Genomic DNA, 22,355 nt, shown 5'->3' with positions numbered 1-22,355 from the left:
ATCCTAAGAAGTGTTTTAGAGTAACTTCCTTTGAGCAGCCAAGTCTGGATGAGAAATTGGTAGACAAATGCTGTGCTCCAGCTAACATGGCTGCTGCTTTGTTGTTGTTGTTTAGTCGTTTAGTCGTGTCCGACTCATTGTGACCCCATGTACCAGAGCATGCCAGGCACTCCTGCCTTGCACTGCCTCCTGCAGTTTGGTCAAACTCATGTTCGTAGCTTCGAGAACACTGTCCAACCATCTCATCCTCTGTTGTCCCCTTCTCCTTGTGCCCTCCATCTTTTCCAACATCAGGGTCTTTTCCAGGGAGTCTTCTCTTCTCATGAGGTGGCCAAAGTATTGGAGCCTCAGCCTCAGGATCTGTCCTTCCAGTGAGCACTGTGAACAAGAATACAAAGCTGAAAATGAATGAACTGCAGCTAAAATATATCATTTTTCACATGGTCTAGTCCTTCCCCTGCTCACCCCTCTAATATTCTTAAGAGGGTCTCTTCTCCAGCCTTCAGAGAGTAGTTAGAAGTGGAGAGGCAGAAAAAGGTCCTCCTTTCCTTCCAGTTTTAATCTGAAATCTTAGGTGCAGTAGTCCACCCAGAGCTAAGAAACTGCTCACACTAATGAAATTCCCTATTACAAAATGCACTTAGAACAATGGGAGTTTTGAACACTGGAAAATATAGAGGAGAGATATCAGTTCTTTAAGGCCAGATAAAATAGTGAGACTGGTAAAGGTAAAGGACCCCTGACCATTAGGTCCAGTCACGGACAACTCTGGGGTTGCAGTGCTCATCTTGCTTTATTGGCCGAGGGAGCCGGCATACAGCTTCCGGGTCATGTGGCTCCCTCGGCCTATAGAGCGAGATGTGCGTTGCAACCCCAGAGTCGTCCGCTACTGGACCTAATGTTCAGGGGTACCTTTACCTTTAGTGAGACTACTAGAGGGTACTAAAAGGATCCAGAGACCCATCTAGTCCAGCAGTCTGTTCTTGCAGTGGGAAGGCCACAAACAGTTGAGCTGGATTGATTTTCTCTGTTGTTCTTTCATGAATAGGAATTAGGCCCGCTAGTGGCGTGGAGAACCACGGCCCCGCGCGCTGGAAGGGCGCCAAGTGAGCGCAGGGTTCCGGCGATCCGGCCAGGACTACGCTCCACTAGCTGAGAGGCTGCACCGCGTCTCTCTCCTTCTCCGAGGACTCCGCGCTGCACCTCCTTCTCGTTTCCCCAGCGCTGGGTTCCGCTCAGTCGAGCTTTGCCACCAGCGCGTGCACAGCGCGCAAGCAGCTCTTGCTGGTTCCGCGGTGCGTGCGCTGGTGGCGAAGCTTGACTGAGCGGAACCCAGCGCTGGGAAAACAAGAAGGAGGTGCAGTGCGGAGTCCTCAGAGGTGGCCTCCCGCTGCTGCCGCGGTCCACTTGGCACTCCCGGGCCCTTGGAGAGGCTCTGGAGGGGGGCGCTGGAGGGACCTTAGCGCCAAGGCGCTGGATGGGCTTAAGACGGCCCTGATAGGAATTAGTGTATTTTGTTCATTTGACCGCCAAATGGAGTCGGGGTGTTTTTTCCCCTTGCTTTTGCATTCCCAGGGCAGCAGGCAGTTGTAGCTCAGTGTTCTCCACTAAGAGAGAAGTAGGGCCAGGTTAGATTTCCCATCGCCTTGATGTTACTCCTGGGAGGCAGGGGATGCAGTCTCTTAGTGGTCCTGAGTCCGCTGGGCAATGACAAAAGCCAAATTGCATTTTCCTTCTACTCTCCAGTCCCAGGGCAACTCATATCTGTGCTTTTAGTACAAGATAGCCAACCATACAAGATCCAAGATATGAAATAGATATGCAGTGGGTTGCACAGTAAAACCTGACTGATATTGCTTTAATGGATTCGATTTCACATTGGCGTAAAAAAAAAAAAAAAGTTCTGAAGCAAGTAGCATACATCATTTTTTTAAGGTGATATATATGAGAGGAAAAATCTTATGAGGCATTTTATCTTGCCTAAGAGGGAAAGTCCCCTTAATATAGTAATTCCTGTCTAATAGGCCACTTTTAAAGTGGTTTATTGATATATCTAATTGATTAAACATTGCAGTCCTATAATTCTATTCTTTATCGTCACTTCACAGTAATAGAACTTACATATTATTTAAAACACAATAATTTTCAATAGAGCTGCATCACATGTGCCATTGCCATTGTCAAGTTCCAGTTTAAATGTTTGTTTTGTATTATGGGTTGTTGCCTTCCGCTTGCTTTTTGCAGATCTGTGGGCTTCTAGTCATAAGTGCTCTAAATAGTTAGTGGCTTAGAATTGTACATCTTATTTTCTTTCTGGAAAGTCCCCCCCATTCACTGCCCAGTAAGATAGTAGTTGCAACCATCTTTTATAGTAATTGATACTGGTTTTATCCAGTGCTAGTCCTACTCAGAGTAGACTCATTGCTGTTAATCGATGTGACAAACTTGGGTTCATTAATTTCAATGGTTATACTTTGGGTAAGTTGAACACAACCCATTATTTTGTTATTTTTAATAAGATGTAGAGAAGTGTTTCTACTTTAGTTGCTTTATGAACCCCCTTTCTTTTTTTGCAGAATGGCCAACAAATCATGGATGAACCTATGGGAGAAGAAGAGATAAATCCGCAATCAGTAAGTAAAACCTGAGTGTTGACATGTTGCCTGGACAGTCTCAGGCTATGGTGTTTGGGCAACTAGTATGCATGCACATATTCAGGGCAAAAGCAAAATCAAGCACTAGTTACAAAGTTCTTACAATGACTGGCTGAAATAGAGAGGAGAAACCAAAAATTGCTGGATTCTCAGCTGAGCCTATGCTGTCACCTTGCTTCCCTTCTATCCCTGCCCCCAGTTGCAGCCTGAAAGAATGCCTATGGCTGTTGCCATATGACTGTTGAAGGAAAAGAAACGGCTGAAGGAGCTGGCTTCTCAGCAGAGCTGATGAAGTAGTAGTGACTCCTCTAGTTAGAATGGCTGTATCGATTGACTGCTGCCGAGTGACTTCATTTTTTATATCAGTTTTCTGGTACTTGTATGGAATATAATATGCCTAAATACATGTTTGGCTTGCGGCAATAGAATAAAAAAAATGTATTGAATTAAATTTAAACTTTAAATTTGGAACATGGACCTCGGTTATTCTTGTGAACTATTATCAGAGGAAGGCGGTACTTCCCAGGCATTTAACAGTGCAGTGTTATACATCCCCACTCAGAAAAAAAGAGAGAAGTGTTGCCTTGATATGAGAACTGTAATCTTGTGCTCCTGAGGGAAGTTGTTATCATATGAAATGCATTGGATGTTTTTGTTCCACTAACACTATTACTATTCATAAAGATTGATCTTTCAACGGTTTTTTGAGACTTTGCTGCCTCTTTTGCTTCCTTTGTTCTTGTTCCTTTTAGTGCTGCCCTTCTCATCCCCTTTACTTACTCAGATGTAAGCCACAGTGACTGTGTATCGGGTTGCAGCATAACTAGTTTGTAAGTCCTGTTTATCTTAGGAGAACTCAACCTTTGTTCCATAACCCATTGAGAAAAATGAATTCTAGATAATCCCCTGAGTTCAGGAGTAGAGGAAAAAGAAATTATGTGCAGGATGAATTTATGCCAGAATGTGTTTCTTAAAACCACAATATTATCTAGTAACCTGTACTGTGTTACTGTGGGCCAATGGAACAAGGTTACTTTTTATGTAAGTTCATTCCTTACATAACAGACTTTAAGTTAAGCTGAAGTGTTCTAACTGAAAGCAGGAATCTTCCACGTGTCCTGGTGAACTGTTCACCAACCTAGGGTACTGTTCTAAAGTTGCTCCAGTCCTTCATGAAGAGCAGACCCCAGAAAGTGGTTATAGGAGATTGCTATTTTGATTTGTAGAGGACCACCTCCAGAGCAGATTTTGAGGGAGGGCTGCATTGGGAGGAAAGAAAATTGTTGTGTAAGTGGTTATTGTGTTCTCCCCATACACAGACAACATTGGATTCAGGCTAAATAATAATAGTGCTTTGATCAAACGCATGATAGCAGGTAGGAAATAAATCAATTAGACATTTCAAACCAGTTAGATATTTAAGTGCCAAGAATTCCAGAAAGTGGTGTCACTACCAAGATGTAATTAAAATGATATAAAGGACAGGAGACATTTTGGTCAATTTTCCTCTGCAGTCCTCCCCACCCCCACTCTACCTCTCATGTTGTCCTAGAACAAATATTGGGAATGTGGGAGGGAAATCAATCGAAATAGCTCTCCATTCTACTGATGGATAACTGTGCTGGATCAAAGAGACAAGCACAAAGATAAAATCATACATTCTTTACTGTTGAATCAAAGACATGAGTTTTCACCATAATTAAAAACAAATAATAATTTTACCTAGAAAATATTAGAATTTTCCCAAACTAGTTGTTTCTTACAAAGGTGTTGTTTATAAACCAGATAGATGCGTGAAATCTATTCTCTGACATTCATAAAAGAACTTAACACTTTGCAGATTCTTGACAGAGTTTAGCATGATATGCCAAGAGCTTCTTTACATATGTAACATTCTGGGATGGAAAGGGGCCAGAAAATCCATTTACATCTATTTTCAACTTGAGATGTTATGAAAAAGTGAAGAAGAATAGAAAGCAGCACATCTGTCATTAATGGCTATTTAAAGGCCTGTAAAATTTCATGGCTCTGGTTAGAATATTTGTGGGGAGGAATGCTCCATATTTCTCTCTCTAACTTCCAACCTACTTACTCTGATATACGTTGCTTCAGTCCCTATAGGCACGTCCATTCAACACCCCCATTACTCAACTCTTCTGTTAAAGAGACTGATAGTGATCAAAGTGGTCAAAAGACATTGTCTTTTTCCAAAAGCAAGAGTCCCAAGTTGTTGTGGGGAGGCAATAAGCAGTGGTGGCCTAGGGTTCTGGGGATTCTGGGCAAGAGAGTCATTTTGGGTCCCTTAAAATTATGAAAGCAATTCAGGCATAAAATTTCTCTTTTATTCTTTTTATTCTACCCAAAGGAGCCCTGAGCAACAAGCCACAGATGATAACAGTTCTTTTAAAAACTTATCCTCTCATCCCTACTTTACTCAAACCTCTGCTGTTCTTTGTTTAAAGTAGCCTCTTTTTCCCTTTCAGTGTTCCTCGCTTCTTGCTATACACAAACTTCTACTCTTCAGCTGACTCATGTGTGTGAGAGATATACAAAGCCCTCAGATAGTCCATAGTACCTTTACACAGTGTATTTCACTCCTGGTACCATGTATTTTATTCAACAATAAGTTCCAGATCTAACGTAATAATTTAGAATAGATATTTTATTAACAAGCAAACACCCTACAGTCATACAATATACGTATAACATTCGTCAACTGAATTTAATATTCTCTAACTGAACTAGCTGACTGATAGGCTTGCTCTTAATAGTCTATTCATTTTAAAGATTCAGTAACATATGTCATCATGGGGTGTGTGCAGAGTGGGGTGTAGATTAGGAGATGAGGCATAGAAGTGGGGGTGGTCTGTGTGCTAGGCTGAGTTGAAAAAGGTATGAAGGGGAAGGAAAAAAGGGGTGAAAGAGAGAATCATGGAAATGTAGAGTTGGAAGGGATCCCAAGGGTCATTTAGTCTCTAACCCCTTGCAGTGCAGGAATATCAACTAAGCAAAAGGTTTTGCAAAACAATGATGGAAAAGGAGGCATGCGGATGGGGTTGAAAATGAAAGCAGGGACATGAAAGGAGCTGAAGAATAGGAGGGATGGTGGCTTTCTAGTTGGATGGAAAGGATATTTAGTAGCAATGTGTGGGAGAATAGAATAGAATAATTTATTGGCCAAATATCAACCATACTTGGAATTTTGCTTCGACTACACTGCAATGTAAAGAAAAAACGTACCTCATACAAACACTATTTCCCACACAATACAACAGCACAGCGAAAAGACCCCATACCACCAACTGGCCTCCCTTCCGCCCACAAGATAGGTGCAAGAGGCTACCATGGGATGGTTTGTGTGCAAGGGAGGCAGTTGCACAAAAAAGTGGAAGCAGGAGGTATAGGCTTGTGGGTTAAGGTGAAAACAGGTGCAAAGAGGGCTGCAGATTGGAAGAGAGAAGTGGCTTCAGAAATGGAGCTGGGAAAGTGAAAAGCGAGCTCAGTAGTTGCATGGAGTAGGAAGGGGAAGCTCTCGTGGTTATTGTGGAGGGAATGGAAATAGGGTTGGTTAGTGGAGTGAGCAGGGTTGCAGCCCCTAGTAAGACAAATATCCATGCTCGTGATTGGTGCATGTGTGGGAAGATGGTTTGGTACTGGGTAAGAACTCAAGAAAAGCCTAGTTTGATTAGCCCAAAGATCTTCTTTTAAGCATTCTGTTTGCTGTAGTAGTCAGTTGATTTCTTCTGGGATGCCCATAATAAGGCAGCAAGGCTATACCCCTTACTCCACTATTTGTCCTCAGCATCTGGTGTTCAGAAGTACACAACAACTGTTCCATTTAGCTTTTGTTTTATGTTGGTTCTATTTGTTTGAACATTGTTAGCCACCCTGGGCTCCTTTTGGAGGAAGAGTGGGACATAACAACATCTGTTAGCCACATTGTTGTTGTTAACTCTATCCTCCATAAATTTGCTTAATTATTTTAAATCTATCTTAAGCAATGACTTCATCTTGTGGTGGTGAAACACCATAGATTAATAATGTGTTGTATTAAGAACTCCCTTCTTTTATGTCCCCTGAATCTGCTACCAATCAATCTCACTGGTTGATGCAGAAGTCATAGAATCATAGAATCATAGAGTTGGAAGAGACCACAAGGGCCACCCAGTCCAACCCCCTGCCAAGCTGGAAACACCATCAAAGCATACTTGACATATGGCTGTCAAGCCTCCGCTTAAAGACCTCCAAAGAAGGAGACTCCACCACACTTCTTGGCAGCAAATTCCACTGTCGAACAGCTCTTACTGTCAGGAAGTTCTTCCTAATGTTTAGGTGGAAGCTTCTTTCTTGTAGTTTGAATCCATTGCTCCGTGTCTGCTTCTCTGGAGCAGCAGAAAACAACCTTTCACCCTCCTCTATATGACATCCTTTTATATATTTGAACATGGCTATCATATCACCCCTTAACCTTCTCTTCTCCAGGCTAAACATACCCAGCTCCCTAAGCCGTTCCTCATAAGGCATTGTTTCCAAGCCTTTGACCATTTTGGTTGCCCTCTTCTGGACACGTTCCAGCTTGTCAGTATCCTTCTTGAACTGTGGTGCCCAGAACTGGACACAGTACTCCAGGTGAGGTCTGACCAGTCTAAAGATAGTATTCAGCTAAGTTTTACTCAGAGTAAACCCACTGAAAGTAATGGACCTGAGTCATCTTAATTTCAGTGGGTTTAGTTTGAGTACAGTTTAGTTTAATACCACCCTAACATGAGGGAGAAAAATTCTGTGCCTACTTTTTCTGCATCATGCATAATTCTATAAAACCTATCTTATGCCCTACTTTGTCATTTTTTTCTGACTAAAATGCACCAAACACTTTATTTCTTATTTCATAGAATCTATAGATTATAAAAAGCCGTAAAGTGGTTTACAAAAACAATAAAGATAACACTAAAAAAAAGTACAACCATAATTTAAAATGAACAGAATGCTAAAATAACAATAAAGTAGACTAAAACAAATCTCATGCAAACTTTCTAAACATCTGGGTAGGCTTATCTAAATAAGAATGTCTTCAGCACACACCAACAAAAAACACTACAGTGAAGGGGCCTGTGTTATATCAATAGGCAGGGAGTTCCAAAGTGTCGGTGCTGCTGCTTTACTTGTAGGGAAGGTGCTCCAATGCCTTTGTCTTCTTGTTTGACCTCTTCTGTACTTTTCTAGCTCTTTTTGAGATGGAGCTACAAGAACACGACTGTATGTGGCTTTCTAAATTTGGCCGCGTAATAGATTAATTTAGGGCACAATCTAATACACATGTCCCCTGAGAGTGCTGTATGCAGTAATTTATTATCTCTGAAATTATTCAATAATATTTCAATTCCCTGTTGTCACCATGTGTATACTCTGCATCATGCCAGCAAGGAGAATAAAGCCAGCTGCGGAAAGGATAGCAATTACTCAGTTTCACTTTTGTGAAACACAGAAGCAGCAAATATATTTTTCTTCCACACACATAGCTGCTTTCTTCCCTACTCCTTTATTACATCTCCTGTCCTTCCTTTAGTTCAATTTACTTGAATTATTACTGTTCTTCTACTTCTGACTGTTGCTTCTTTCTAACACATGGCTCTTTTTAATTCTCCATCCCTGCTGAACTTGAAGCAAATACAAGGCATGGCTGGACATTCTAACTTTTGGTCGTTGTGAAACTTACTATAAGTCCATAATAATACAATCCTAAAACTCCTTTTATGTATTGGAAGAGCTTTGACTACTGTGTAGCAATAAAATGTATAGTGAGTTGTGGCCAGGTTCAAACCTCCGCTCAGCCAGGAGGTTCAATGGAATAAGCAAGTCACAGTGGCTCAGTCTCACCTATAGGAAGATTGCAGTGATAAAGTTGGTAATTCAATGCATGTTACCCTGCCTGATCTCTTTGGAAGAAGGATATATGTAATGTGACCAATTGTTGAGAATAAACTATTTGATCTAATGATTTTATTTTATTTTTACTTTGTGTATTAAATAATCCTATAAAAGCAGTACTGCTTATGGAGGCTAGGAGCAATGCTTTGGGAGAGTTGAGCAGAGAACCATTATGGTTGTGAAGCCCTTCCTCCTCAATGCATGAATCACCAGTCAGTTTGCACATAATACACAATCGGGGAAAGAAGAGGCTCACACTTCTGCTTTTCCTGTGAATGTCCATGGTGGGACTTGCAGATACTTGCTGCAGTGACATCCCTAAGTCCCCACCCCACCGCTTAGCAAACAACACTAGGAGTAGAAGTGAGTCACTTTTCTCCTGCTTTCTCCCCTTTTTATAATAAAGTGTGAATTAGCTCTTAGAAAAGACAGCTGAAGCTGCGATTTTGAAGAGTGACTAGAGCTGCGCCTGTACTGACTACATGTTATATTGAGAGATAAGCAAAATGTTGAAGAAACATTTAAAAAGTGGCCTACGATAATGACCTAAACTTAGTATTTTTACTAGGTAGCTGAATATGCCAGATGGCTATTTTCCGCTTTTTATTTTCTTAATTTGGAAAAAAGAAACTGTTCATAACTAAGCTTCCTTCTGTTATTTTGTATTTCCCTACTCTATAAAAATCTGGCAGTTTGGTATCTGTCATTCCTCAGTTGGTGGTTTTCCCAAACATGAAGAAAACCAAACTTTTGTGGAAATTCTACATTCCTGTTTTTCCTAGTGGTACCAACATTGGACTTAATGAATATTTTTTTTTCTTTGTTGGCTTTTATCCATTACAATTGCTTTCATCTGTGAATAGTTTAATACCAGCCTAGGATGAATATTCCAGGCATGAATTCCAAACATAAAAATGAGAACTTTATTCTTGTTTTCTTTGCAGGAAGAAGGCAATATTAAAGAGATTGCAATAACATATCACGTCAAGGAAGGACATGAAAAAGCAGACCCTTCACAATTTGAACTCCTTAAAGTGCTAGGACAGGGGTCTTTTGGAAAGGTACGACGGACCTCTGGAATTGATACCAGCTGTCATGGTGCTCAGATGGCTTGCCTGAGCCAGCACTAACCAGAATTCCCAAAATAGATGCTCTGTTTCTGTAATACCACCTCTTGAATCTTTTGTTCTAATCTCCTTAATTGTCTCCTAGTTTGCTGCCCTAGCTCGCATTCATATATGCAGGAATACTTATTGTTACAGTATATTTTTTCAGTGAACAGTATAAATTTAACATATTTTTCACTAATTCTGGTTGGTCTACTCTGAATATCACTAGAATCCAGTCTCACCCTATATCTTTCCAAGGATGAATAAAAGCATGCATATATTTTGTATCTAGTTCATATTTTAACAGTCTTCAATGTGTCAGTGATGAAAACCTATATATTCTTGACATATGTCAAGTATTAAAGCAACTCAAAGCATTGGTCTCTGAGCAAAATGGAATTTGTTTTAGTTGCCTATTTTAATACTTTGACACAAGTGGAAGGAAACTTACATCTCTTTAACAAAGGCATATTTCTAGGATTGCCATGGTAGTATGTGGTGTTGATTTTCTTTTTCAGAGTTAGACACTTGACATAAATTTTCCCCTCAATTGTGGAAATATTCTACTGAGCTTTGTGTAGTATAAAAGTATTGTAGGGTTTGAAGGGACCCCAAGGGTTATCTAGTCCAACGCCTTGAACTGCAGGAACATGCAGATAGCCTGTATGGGGATCGAACCTGTGACCTTGGCATTATCAGCACCACACTCTAACCAGCTGAGCTAACTACCGCTCACAGAATTCTGCACCCAAAGATGACTATTTTACAACAACACATTTTCTTCATTCAATATTTAAATGCAAAAAAAAAAGTCTGAGTGGCCGTGTTTAAATAAACTCCTCTTGACTAAGGGCTCAATCTAAGTCCCTGCCATGGGGGGCGGGGGTGAGCTAAGCGGAGATTCTCCCTCAGCCCACAACACCTTCACTGATGCTGAGCTTCCTGTTCACCCCCCAACAAACTTCTAACTTGCTGTAACCTGTGAGATGTCTGTAAGTGGAGTGTTCCAGGGAGGGCAAGTGGCTGGACTGATCCGGGATTCCCTGCATCCTGAGCCATCTCCACTGCCATCACTTGATGATATCTAGCCAGACGGCTGTGTTTTGCCCTGACCAGCATGAGCAAGGAGGCTGCAGATGTAGCAGTGAGACTGCAACTCTATGACGCCCTGCCACTCTCCGGCCAGGGTTGGGCTTTCACTGTTATACACTGCTGTTACCCTCTCAAGGAATTTGGTTTGATAAAAGACTGTTCAATCTTATATATGACCCTGGCATCCAATTTCCTCTGTTCGTCGCACTGGGTTTCTGTAAGTTACTGATAGGAAGTGTACCCTCCTTCTAGTCTAGTAGCCTTGCTATAACAAGTGAAATACTTGGTGAGTTAGGAATGTGAAATTATACTGAAAGTGCACCTGTTTTTATATAATTGGGGCCAGAGTCTTCTTCACATGCAGCTTTTTAAAAGTATGTAGAGAAGTGGAATTGCGTGAGAAGTGGAATAATGCCCACCTTACTATTTGCATTCATTTAACTACCGTAAGGTATGTTTGTTTGTGTAGCATAGATGCTCTCAAAATCAGGGATAAAGATTAGAGATATTACCTACTGGGTCTCAAGATATGACAGGCATTCATGCATGGGTATGTGAGATTGATGTTTTTGTATGTGCACAGATACGTTCTTACCCTGGGTCTGTTCAATGTGTGTTGGATCATTGTAATAGAATTGTTTCATGTGTTTAATACAGGTATTCCTTGTAAAAAAAATCTCAGGATCGGATGCAAGACAGCTGTATGCAATGAAGGTGCTAAAAAAAGCAACACTCAAGGGTAAATCACATGATTTCTTTAAATATTTAAGAATAATATATTGAAACATTGTTGCAAGAGACTGGCAGTGCAATGAGATTCGATGGAGGAGCTGATAGTAAAAGGAAGGTGCTAGAAAAATCCTTTTGTCTGTCTGTGAATCTGGTAGTTATGTGACGAAGAACTAAGAATTCAGACAATTGCATTTTTTGATGTTGACTTGATGGCTGAGCTTCTACATAATCTTGGGAGAACTTTAACCCCGTACGCTTTAAAAATGAGAGCAATTCATATATTCAGGGCAATACAATCCAACTGGCATGTATATTCCTGCGTATAAGACTACTTTTTAACCCAGGAAAATCTTCTCAAAAGTCGGGGGTCGTCGTATACGCTGGAATATACGGTGTGTGTGTGTGTGTGTGTGTGTGTGTGTGTGTGTGTGTGTACGCACGCACACACACATACACACACACACACAGAGAGAGAGAATATAATTATTTATGTAGCCTCATCAAGAATGTGATTTTGAAAAGTAGCATATGCGAAAAAGTTGGAACCCATTGAGGCACTTTCATGCACTTGATACTTGCTCATATTTAGACAACCTTGCTTTTGTTCCCTGGAATCTGCACCTAAATTTAGATGACTCTGCATCTAAATTTACACACAGTGGTGTCTTTTTCAATCACCTATTTGCTTATTAGCTCTTTTTCTTGAACTTTTTTTTTTTTACATTATTAATGCTTCTAAACATTTTGCTATGCATGTTTGCTGGGAAATAATACCTGTTTAGTTCACTGATATTTTATGGTTGTGAACATTCCTGAGATCTGCAGGTATAGGGCGGTATGCAAATTTAAAAAATAGTAAGTAGGCCTAATAAATTATTAGTAATAATGTTAATCTTAGGGTTGGGTAGTGGGGTCTCACAGAAAAAAACTGAGATATAAAACTGGTGTGAATTGCATTGATGAGCAAAACTTCCAACCTGGAGTGAAAGACAGAAATTAAAGAGTGTGTGTGCATGTGTGACCATGGCTTCAGCTAACAAAGGCCTCAGAAAGGGAGAGGCATCTTGTTGCTTCTCTCCTTTTGGGGTTAGCTTTCATGGGCCCTGTAGGGTCAAAGAGCCAATCTTCTAGGCCTGGAGTCCCCTGCTTTTCTGGGCTTATGGGCACATTTGGAACTGAGAGTTGTGGGCACAATCACTATTGCAAATTTTGGGCAAGGAGAAACACTGGGTAGACTGAGTTGACCCATTGAAATCAATGCTCTAGTTGGTCTTGCTTATTGATTGTAGTTGGTCTGTTCTGAGTATGACTTAGCTGGGTACAACCTAAGAGCTGTAGTCATGTCCTGCATTGGCAAGTCTCAAACACCCATTTCACAGAGGGTAAACTTGTGAATTATGTAGCTTGCCTAATAAACTTGAGATGGAATCTGAGCTCCCAAACCACTCATTTGAACCCAGTTTTCTGCTGCAGCAGATCATGGAAGGCAAACCCTTTCTCTGTCAGGCAAACATCCATTTGGGAGAAGGCAGACTTCCCCTGCCCTCTCATCTCTGTGCCAGGCAAGCACCCTTTCGAAAAATTTCTTTAGAATGTCAGCATGGTGGCTAAGAGTGCTACTTTCTTGCACCACATAATGCAGACAAACATCTAGTCTTTAATCCTAATCATGCTTGCTTAGTAATCTTTTGGCTGTTTTGCATATTGCTATTTTCTTACATGAATATAGCCTGCGTTTGGAGGCTAAAAATACATATCCACCATAACATAGAGTGTATAGCACTGAATATTTTCCCGGTGCAACAGTTTTACAGGCATCTTCATGTGGACTATGTTCACATCTTGATGGTTTGGCTAGAATGAGTGCTTAGAAACAATAATTGTAAATAGATTTGAATGCCCTTAGTTTTTTGGCTTCGGTTTTAGAATTCGCACTCATACTGTAATGTAAATTCACTACTCTTGCTTTATGCAACAGATGCCTGGTTTCTTTTTGCATAGTTTTTTTATTGCATAGTATGTATTTAGTGACAGACAATGGAAAATTGTCAGGGTGATGGATTTGCTAGTTGTTGAATAATATATACTACAAATCCTTCCATCAATACTTAGACACTGGAATAAAGTTATGGTGATCACCCTTTTTGGAAAATATGCTAGAAACTGAGAAGAAAGTCCTTGAGAGCTACAGTAAAGTACCCTACAATGCATATATATTCAATCCCTGGTACTTTGGTATGATTGTTGACTCAAGTAAACCAGGGTCTAAGCAGCAGGGGGATATGAGCATAGGCAAGTCTAATGTTTTTCCTGCTCAGATCCCAAAAATGGCATTTATAAATTTGGTTCTTGAGAGGTGAGAGTATAACTCTGCTAACACAATGGGGCCTTCGTGGCACCCCCATACTACACCCCCCTGTGCCCCACAATCCACTCATAAAGGCTGAGGGACCACCTGGAACTAGGCATGGGGGCTCCAGCAGGATGTGGACTTGAAAGAATTTTGTAATACTTCCTCGCACAACGGAAGTGCCTTTCCATTGGTACAAGCCACTTTTTGATCCATAACATTGCACTCTTAAAACTTTATTTTTCATTACATTTTGTACAGTGAAAATAGTTTTTGAAAATGTTGACATTGTGTCCACATATAACGGATATAAAACAGAAAAACAATAATTCATATACATAATTAAGTGGGTAGTATTCATTTGCACTAAATGTTGGTCAACATCTCTTATAGTTCGTGATCGTGTTCGGACAAAAATGGAGCGTGACATTTTAGTAGAGGTTAATCATCCCTTTATTGTCAAGTTGCATTACGGTAAGTTTAATAAGCATCCTAAATTGCTAGAGAAAATATTTCTAGTTACTGAAAAATATTTTAAATTTCTAGTTAAAGAAAAATATTCAATATTGAGGTGGAAGGGGGAGAAGCTTTGATGCTGTTCTCCAGTGAGTGATCTGGAACTTTCTTGTTGCTGAATGCAAGTTACAAGTGGCTAGATCTGTAATAAATTTGGCACTGTCCAGCAGTTTAAAGTTTCAGAAGTCTGGATAACATGTGCTTTGACAATGTGAGATCATAGGGGTGGGGTGAGCAGAAGAAGTAATTTGCTTCTAAAAAAAATGCCCTCAAAAGCAACTCGACAGAATCCTTACACTTCCAGAATGTACAGTGGTACCTCGACTTACGAAGACGATTCGTTCCGCAGCCGTCTTTGTAAGTCGAAGTCTTCGGTTCTCGAAGCGCCCGTTCTGCGCATGCGCAAAGCGCGATTTCGCACTTCTACGCATACACCGACCGCGCGCAGGACAAAAAGACTTCCGGGTTTGTCGACTTAGGAAGTCGAAACCTTCGGATGTCAAGGTACCACTGTATATGTCATTGGGGTACATACAAAATGTGCACAGTGTCTATTTTCTTCAACACCTATCACTTGCATAGTACATACAAAACACAGAGCAGTTTTGCATTAAAGCATTAAATATCTCATAACTTCTAAAATACATGTGAATCTTAACGTTGCTGTGGTCAAGATAAAAATTGCTTTGTGTGCTAGTTTTGATCTGTATGCTACAAATATGTTACACTCTGCTCGTGGAAGAGCTTTTATTCCAGTGGGGGTGACGCCTAATATAAGATGGAGGGAGGTATTTCTTGCTGATTTCCTTCTGCCCCTGTAGCTGCCAGTGCCACCCCCCACCAGTGCCAGCTTCAGAAAGTTGGGGACTCCTCCAGAATAGTGTGGATGGTGGCATGGCAGGTGTGGGGAATAGAGAGAACTGGGAAAATTTGCATCCCTTCTTCTTTCGTCAAGAGATACCATAGCTGCATCTAAAACCTTTCTGTGACTGTATCCATAATGTATAATAAACAAAGATGCTCATTTTAAAGTTAAGTTTGAAAAATCATAGAACATAGTAATAGCTAGGTTGCAGCATTGCATTTTAATACTTTCTTGAACACTTTTTAATGATCCAGCATGGTAAAACAATATCTTTGCAATTATAGTAACAGTCAATAAGTACCTACACCCAAGAACATAATACTTTTATTAAAATATTGTTGATTTCCTCCTCAGCTTTTCAAACAGAAGGGAAGCTATACCTTATTTTAGACTTTCTCAGAGGAGGAGACTTGTTTACACGGTTATCCAAAGAGGTAAATGTTGCATATATTGTTGTCACAATTCTGAATTATATTAATAGAGGTTGTGTTTATTTTATGGAATGTGCTCAAATGTTTAGGGAAATATTTGCCATGATTTCTTGATTAATTGTACCAATGAATCTAAGTTACTTTACACAGCATAGTCTATGTTCATATATCTCTTCTGTTCTGTCTCTTCTTTTTTCCCTTTTGCTTTCCACACTCAAATCTTAAACATTTTGGAGGGTGGGGAGTGGGGGAATAGAGATGTAACAAATGTACTGTTGAATTATCCTTAGACAGCTGATATAGAAATGCACCCATCAGAATTCAAAGTCTGTTGCATTAATATGTACTTACTTGACAGTGCAAGTAAATTTTATAAACATGTTTATATACACAACTATAAACACTTAACATACAATTTTTAGTTTTCAATTTAAGTTTAAACTGGAAAAAACTTTCCAATCTTTTCTAATCATAGAAACTGTTTGTTCTGTATTAACTTTAGACAAGTATTATGCATTTTCTCTTCTAGGTGATGTTCACAGAAGAGGACGTCAAATTCTACCTGGCTGAATTAGCACTTGCTTTAGATCATCTGCATAGTCTTGGAATAATATACAGAGATCTAAAACCAGAAAAGTAAGAACCTTTTATTTTGAATATGATAGAACGGCTCTCTGTAAATATTAAGAACTGTAGTATTTAACTTCTGAATAATATTACTGTATATCTATTAATTAGGTTTTTTTAAAATAGAGCCCTGTAATTTTGGGCGGTATCCTGCCTAATGGTAGGGCTGACCCAAAGAGCGAACACTAATTTCTTGAGCTATAAATTCCATGTGGATTATTTGACAAAAATTATAAATACCATATTCTCTCTCTAGATTTTTAATATTCCCAGTATGTTCTCTGACAGTCATTATTTGTTGTAAAGAAAATCAACATAAACCATGTTTCAAACAATTAAAAAACAAGCTTTATCTTTTTTATAGCATATTACTTGATGAAGAAGGACATATTAAATTGACAGGTAAGTAAAAACAAACTTCTACTACAAAAATAATTCATAGATAGTTTTCTTTTAGTGTGATAAACAGCACTAAAGCGGGGAAATGAAATTATGCTGGTGAAACACATGCTAAGTATAAAGAACATGTTTTCAAAACTATGCATATGTTCATAAGATTACTAAATTCACTGTGCTTTCTTTCTCCAGATTTTGGTTTAAGCAAGGAGTCTATTGATCATGAGAAAAAAGCGTATTCCTTCTGTGGAACAGTAGAATATATGGCCCCAGAAGTGGTTAATCGGCGGGGGCATACACAGAGTGCAGACTGGTGGTCTTTTGGAGTGTTAATGGTAGGTTTCTTATGAACTGAAAGTGGTGGTAGAATTTCTGGATCCCCGATCCTTGGCTCATTTCCTTGGGGGTAAATTTCATTCATTTTAAATGTAAATAATTTAGAAGTAGCAATTTCTAGTCCAGAAAATAGTGGGAAAGAGAAGAAGTTCATGCTTTCAGTGGTAGCATTACTGTATTTTTCCGTGTATAAGACTAGGTTTTTACCCTAAAAAATAAAGTGGTACCTCATGTTGTGTACAGCAGTGTTTCTCAACCAGTGTGCCTCCAGATGTTTTGGGACTACAACTCCCATCATTCCTGACCACTGGTCTTGCTAGCTAGGGATGATGGGAGTTGTAGTCCCAAAACATCTGGAGGCACACTGGTTGAGAAACACTGGTGTACAGGATCCATTCTGGAGCCCCGTATGCAACATGAAGCGCTGCGTCTGCGCATGTGTGCAGTGCGATTCAGCGCTTCTGCGCAGGCGCATGACGTAATTTGTCGCATCTGTGCATGCACGAACTGCCGAACCCGGAAGTAACCCGTTCCTGGTACTTCCGGGTTTGGCGCGTATGTATCCCATGTCGTACGCAACCAACAGCATTCGTAACAAAACGTATGACTGTAATGTCAAAAATTAGGGGGCGTCTTATACACGGAACCATCTCTCCCCATTTTCTTAAATATGAGTCCCCAAAAATAGGGGGTGTCTTATACATGGTGGCATCTTATAGATAGAAAAATATGGCATTCTGAAAAAGATGTGCAGCTCCTTATCCACAACCTTTTTTCATCAAATACAAAAATTTAAAAACCAGGACAAATACCTCAAGCTGCTTCTGTCACTCCTGTCTGCAATTTACAAAGCCATCACTGGGTTTTTACAATATTTTGGTTATTTCATAGGTGAATAAATACCATAAGACTATGATGGACTAAATTCTGCCAGTATCTATAGTTAAAATGCGATCAAGACAACAAAGAGAAGTAATCCCAGACAAAACTATAAATACTATGAATCTTAAAAACCACAACATATTACAAAATGATTTTAATTTAAGCTTACTATCAAATGTTTTAAAGCAAAATTGAGATGTTTAAAATGCAACACATTATTTACAAAAGAATAGCTTTGATTTTTTTTTCAGTCATAAAGGTTGATACAAGAAGTACTGTAGATCCTATAGAAGTTGATACAATTGCATAGTAAGAATAACAAATAGATTCACCAAAAAGGACTTCTTACTTTATTTTCAGTTTTAATATTACTGAGGATAGAAAGTACAAAGCTATCTTATCACTAACGTTTCCTGAGACTCGCCATTTAAACAGAAATAGATCAGAATTGCAGCAAGTCATCTACCTAGAGTAACTAAAAAAGAATCTGTCCTCCCTGGGCACCTTGTAAAAATTGCGTCCAAAAAAGTGAACCACAGATTCTTTCTACTTGGGTCCATAGGGACAAATACATTCCTGAAGTGGAATCTTTGCAGATCAGCCAGTTGAAAAAGCAGAGGGCAGATTTTATTTTTTGTACAGTATTTTAAGCAACTTGGTTTTGCTTCTAAGTGTGGAATTCAATACCATGCTTTGTTGAATGATCCACCCATGCAAACTTATCAGTTTCTAGCTGGAGCAATTTCCCATCTCCCCACATGCTGTTCTGGAGTTTCTCCCAACGCCCCTTCCTGAGCCAATTTCAGGAGGTGGGGCAACAGAGGGGGAGGGGAAAGCCCTCTTGTGCAACAGAAGCCTTTGGGCAGGTTTGTTAGGTGAATTATATATGTGATAGCAAACTGAAATGATATTTTGCAATACAGTGGGCCTACCACTTACATGAAGGTAATGTTCTGGGGGTCTACATGGAAAGGCAAATTCAAAACTGCACAAAGTCAGGAAACCTCAGAACCACCCCCTGCGAGGGGTTGCTGTTAAACTCCTTAAAATGTAAAAAGTTATGCTGCAGAACATTATTGTGCAGAGTTATTGGTTGGTATGCACAATTTGTTTTCTTTTTTTTTTTTAAGAGATTTTTATTAATTTTTCAAACAAGAAATACACAAACAAGACATATAATATAACACTGTCCCTTCATTTTCCCTCCACCCACCGGTCCACTTCTGCCACCAGTAGGGCCCGTGTGCTTTAGGAAACAAAGGGGTCCAATTGTGAGTTGAGTTCTGCTTCCCCCCTCCCTCCTCCCTCCATACCCCCCCCCCTGCCACTGAGAGAACAGGGAGGAAGGAGTTATGGGGATCTGCATCCCCCAACTCTTTCATAATCATATTAATAAACCTAGAAAAAAAAGAGAAAGAAAGAAAGGAAAGAAGAAAAAAACAAAAACAAAAAGAAAATTGGGAAGAGTTCAAACTTCCCAGTTCTTATTATTTTGACATCTTAATTGCGACTCCCTCGGTTGTCTTCCTCATGGTTTTCCTTGCAAATTCTAATTACTTGTGGCGAATTTTCCAACTCAGCTTCAAATCTTAATCTTATAATATTAACTCAATCCTCCTCCTTTTTCATGCTGCCCTCCCACAGGTCCCCTCCTGCCACAAGAGGTGCCTGCAGGGTACAGCACTTCCAAGGTTCCATTTCCTCCTCACCCCTCTGGGCACCCCCTGCCACTGAGTGCCTCAGAGTAGGGAGAGGGGGGCAGGCAACTTTCTGCCTAAACACCTCACTTAACCTGCAATAATTTACAGTAACTTAAAAATTCTTTCCAAGCCATTCTTATACTCCCTTAAGGAAACATAACACTTTTTTCCCTTTCTTTTTTACATTCCATCTCTTCTCCCTAAGTCTTTTCCCCCCAATTGGTTCAGCATTTCCATTGTCATGCCAAGATTTCGAAGACCGTCTTTCAGAAACCAAAACAATACCTTTTAACTAAAGTTTTTACCCCACACCCATTCTTTCCCAAGTCCATCTCCAGGCCTTTGCCCCCCCCTGCCCCTGTCCTTCCCATCCCTCAAACACCCCACTCCACATTTTAACCCCTCCAGGATCTTCAAATCCATTAAACTTTAAGTCCCTTAGTCTCTCATCTTCTTGTTCTGGTTGTTTTTCTTCCTTTTGGAAGTCATATTTTGCTTCATCCCAAACAAATTTGTCACAGTCCAAGTCCTCTTCCAATTGTTTCTCCTCACACACAGTCTCAGAATCAGCAGTCTCCAAATTTAGATTTAGTTTATCCTCTAAGTCCTGGACTTGGACTTCAATCTCAACTGGTAGTAAGTTGGGATGATGCCATTCCTTGTAGAAATCTTCCCATGACAGCAAGTAGTTCAGTACAGTCTCCTGGAAGGCTCGAGACAGCTTTGTTTTCATACCTCTCGTAACCGCAGATAAACAGGGGGTAGGGAACAATGGGTACTGGAAAATTCCTCTCTCAGACGATCGACTCCATTTTGGCTGTTCTTTTTCTTGATTCTTAACTCAGTCCCAAATCCATTCTTACTTCCAATTTAAATAGTTCTTTCACTTTTACCAACAATTTTTCCTGTTCACAGCAATGCAATCAATCCACCCAGTCTTTTGACAGTTTGACAGCTTTTGACAGCTGTCAAAACACTCTTCCCCTTAATGCCGCTGTACCTCAAGGGGTGCCGGACTCGGGGGCTGAGATGGTTCCAAAAAGTCTTTTTTCCCTCTCAGGACCACAGTTTCAAATTCTTTCGTTATTCAGCTTTGGATTTTTTTTTTTTTCCAAACGCCTCCCAGTTTCCCATTAGGAAGAGACCGGCTTCCGTTTCTTTAAGTCTCTCCTATTTTCCAATCAGCAAATTTAGGATCCCGAGCAAAGTTCCACTTACTTCTTTAGGAATCTTTAGTATCAAATCGGAAGAATCCGCCGCTTGCCGGGTCAGGACTCGGAGCTTCGCTTCCCGGAGGTAAGATGTGGCCCAAAATGGCTCCCGCGGTTCAACCCCACCGGCTCACGATCGCTCTATTGAGCTCTCGGGCGGCGGGGGATCCGCCAAACGGAGCAGCCGCTGGACGCCTGAGTCATCGGAACTCTCGATCCGATGCTTTTACGGGGAGTCCGCTCGCTCTGCGGACTTCCCCCCCCCTCCGAGAAGCCAGGGACCTCGGCACGCGAAGTCCCTGCGTCCTTCTCACCGCCGCGACGAACCGGAAGTCTGCACAATTTGTTTTCTAAGCAAGGTTCTTTTTGGTCAAAGAGAGGAAGGTTGTTGTTGCTGTTATTATTTATTTCCCACCTTTCACCCTAAGGTCCCAGGGTGGGTTACAACAATCAAAATGCAATGTTGAAAAGAAATGACCTGGTCTTTTAATATAATTGATGAAAGTTTTTACTTTATACAGTTTGAAATGCTCACTGGTACTCTACCTTTCCAAGGGAAAGACAGAAAAGAAACCATGACACTGATTCTCAAGTGAGTACACTCTTATTATACGTATATCTCACCATTTATTCTTCTGGGGATGCCCTCCAGGCTGCAATCTCTAATTTCTACTGTTCCCTCATTTTCAAAGGTACTGATACATCCTGACTCCATAATGCATCCTGCTAATGTCCTTTTCCACTCTACTGTCCTTCCAGCGCCTCTCCTGTTTCTGAAACCTATCCTTATCCTTGCATACTGATTTAATTCTAACACTCCTGACAAGTTCTTAGTGGGTGAAATTTAGGTTTGCATTGTAGATTATTATCCAGCTACAGTATACCTCTGTTGGTAACCATTAATGCATTTTTTTATTTTTCAATCTGGATACAAAATTTGATACTGTGGAATATACCTATAGTCTAGGTTGGCTGTAGTCATATATCAATATATCAGACTTGGCCATATAACAGATCTATATCTGACTACTATTGTTATACTTCTGAAGCAACTCGAATGTCTTTTGGTCTTTCCTATGTATATACACTCTCATACTTTCTTGGTCACTATGTCTTAGCTACCACTCCTGTGGTAATGGCAGAGGATAGTATTCAGCTTTGTTTTACTCAGAGTAGACTCAATGAAATTAGTGGACCTAAATTATTCATGTTTGTTAATTTCTATGGGTCTACACTGAGTAAAACGTGGTTGAATACCACCCAGTACTTTTGCATGGCACTAGACTTAATTCTCCATAAGGGGTCTGTTTTTTATAATTTATAAACTTGCGATTGTATTTCATATTTAGTCTGTCTGTTCCCCCTCTACTGATATTATCATTTTATTCCACAGTTTATAACTTTGGTTTCTTTAGCCATGATCAGCTTGAATCAAAGACAGATTTTCTGTGTATTTTGTCCTAAATTTTCAAGGCATGTTTTTGTATATACCTGTCAAAAAAGAAACAAGATGGCTCTCATTCATG

The 22,355-nt window shown here is 40.1% G+C and overlaps 1 protein-coding gene across 3 annotated transcripts in view; it reads left to right on the top strand.

Annotated features, from left to right (window-relative positions):
* Nucleotides 1-22,355, top strand: part of RPS6KA3 (ribosomal protein S6 kinase A3) — a 44,386-nt gene that overhangs the window by 7,072 nt on the left and 14,959 nt on the right. For 2 of the 3 annotated variants that reach the window (XM_035114889.3, XM_035114888.3), the window contains exons 2-10: nucleotides 2,577-2,633; nucleotides 9,527-9,643; nucleotides 11,441-11,522; nucleotides 14,259-14,339; nucleotides 15,601-15,680; nucleotides 16,207-16,313; nucleotides 16,669-16,706; nucleotides 16,893-17,035; nucleotides 21,351-21,421. In XM_035114889.3, the coding sequence (XP_034970780.1) occupies nucleotides 2,577-2,633; nucleotides 9,527-9,643; nucleotides 11,441-11,522; nucleotides 14,259-14,339; nucleotides 15,601-15,680; nucleotides 16,207-16,313; nucleotides 16,669-16,706; nucleotides 16,893-17,035; nucleotides 21,351-21,421 (776 nt within the window). The remainder of the gene's footprint in view (nucleotides 1-2,576; nucleotides 2,634-9,526; nucleotides 9,644-11,440; nucleotides 11,523-14,258; nucleotides 14,340-15,600; nucleotides 15,681-16,206; nucleotides 16,314-16,668; nucleotides 16,707-16,892; nucleotides 17,036-21,350; nucleotides 21,422-22,355) is intronic. The other variant, XM_088667786.1, reaches the window with a different exon arrangement.

Source organism: Zootoca vivipara, chromosome 4 (assembly GCF_965207765.1).
Source record: "Zootoca vivipara chromosome 4, rZooViv2.hap1.1, whole genome shotgun sequence".
Taxonomy (NCBI): domain Eukaryota; kingdom Metazoa; phylum Chordata; class Lepidosauria; order Squamata; family Lacertidae; genus Zootoca; species Zootoca vivipara.
This window is presented reverse-complemented; position numbering and strand designations above follow the sequence as displayed.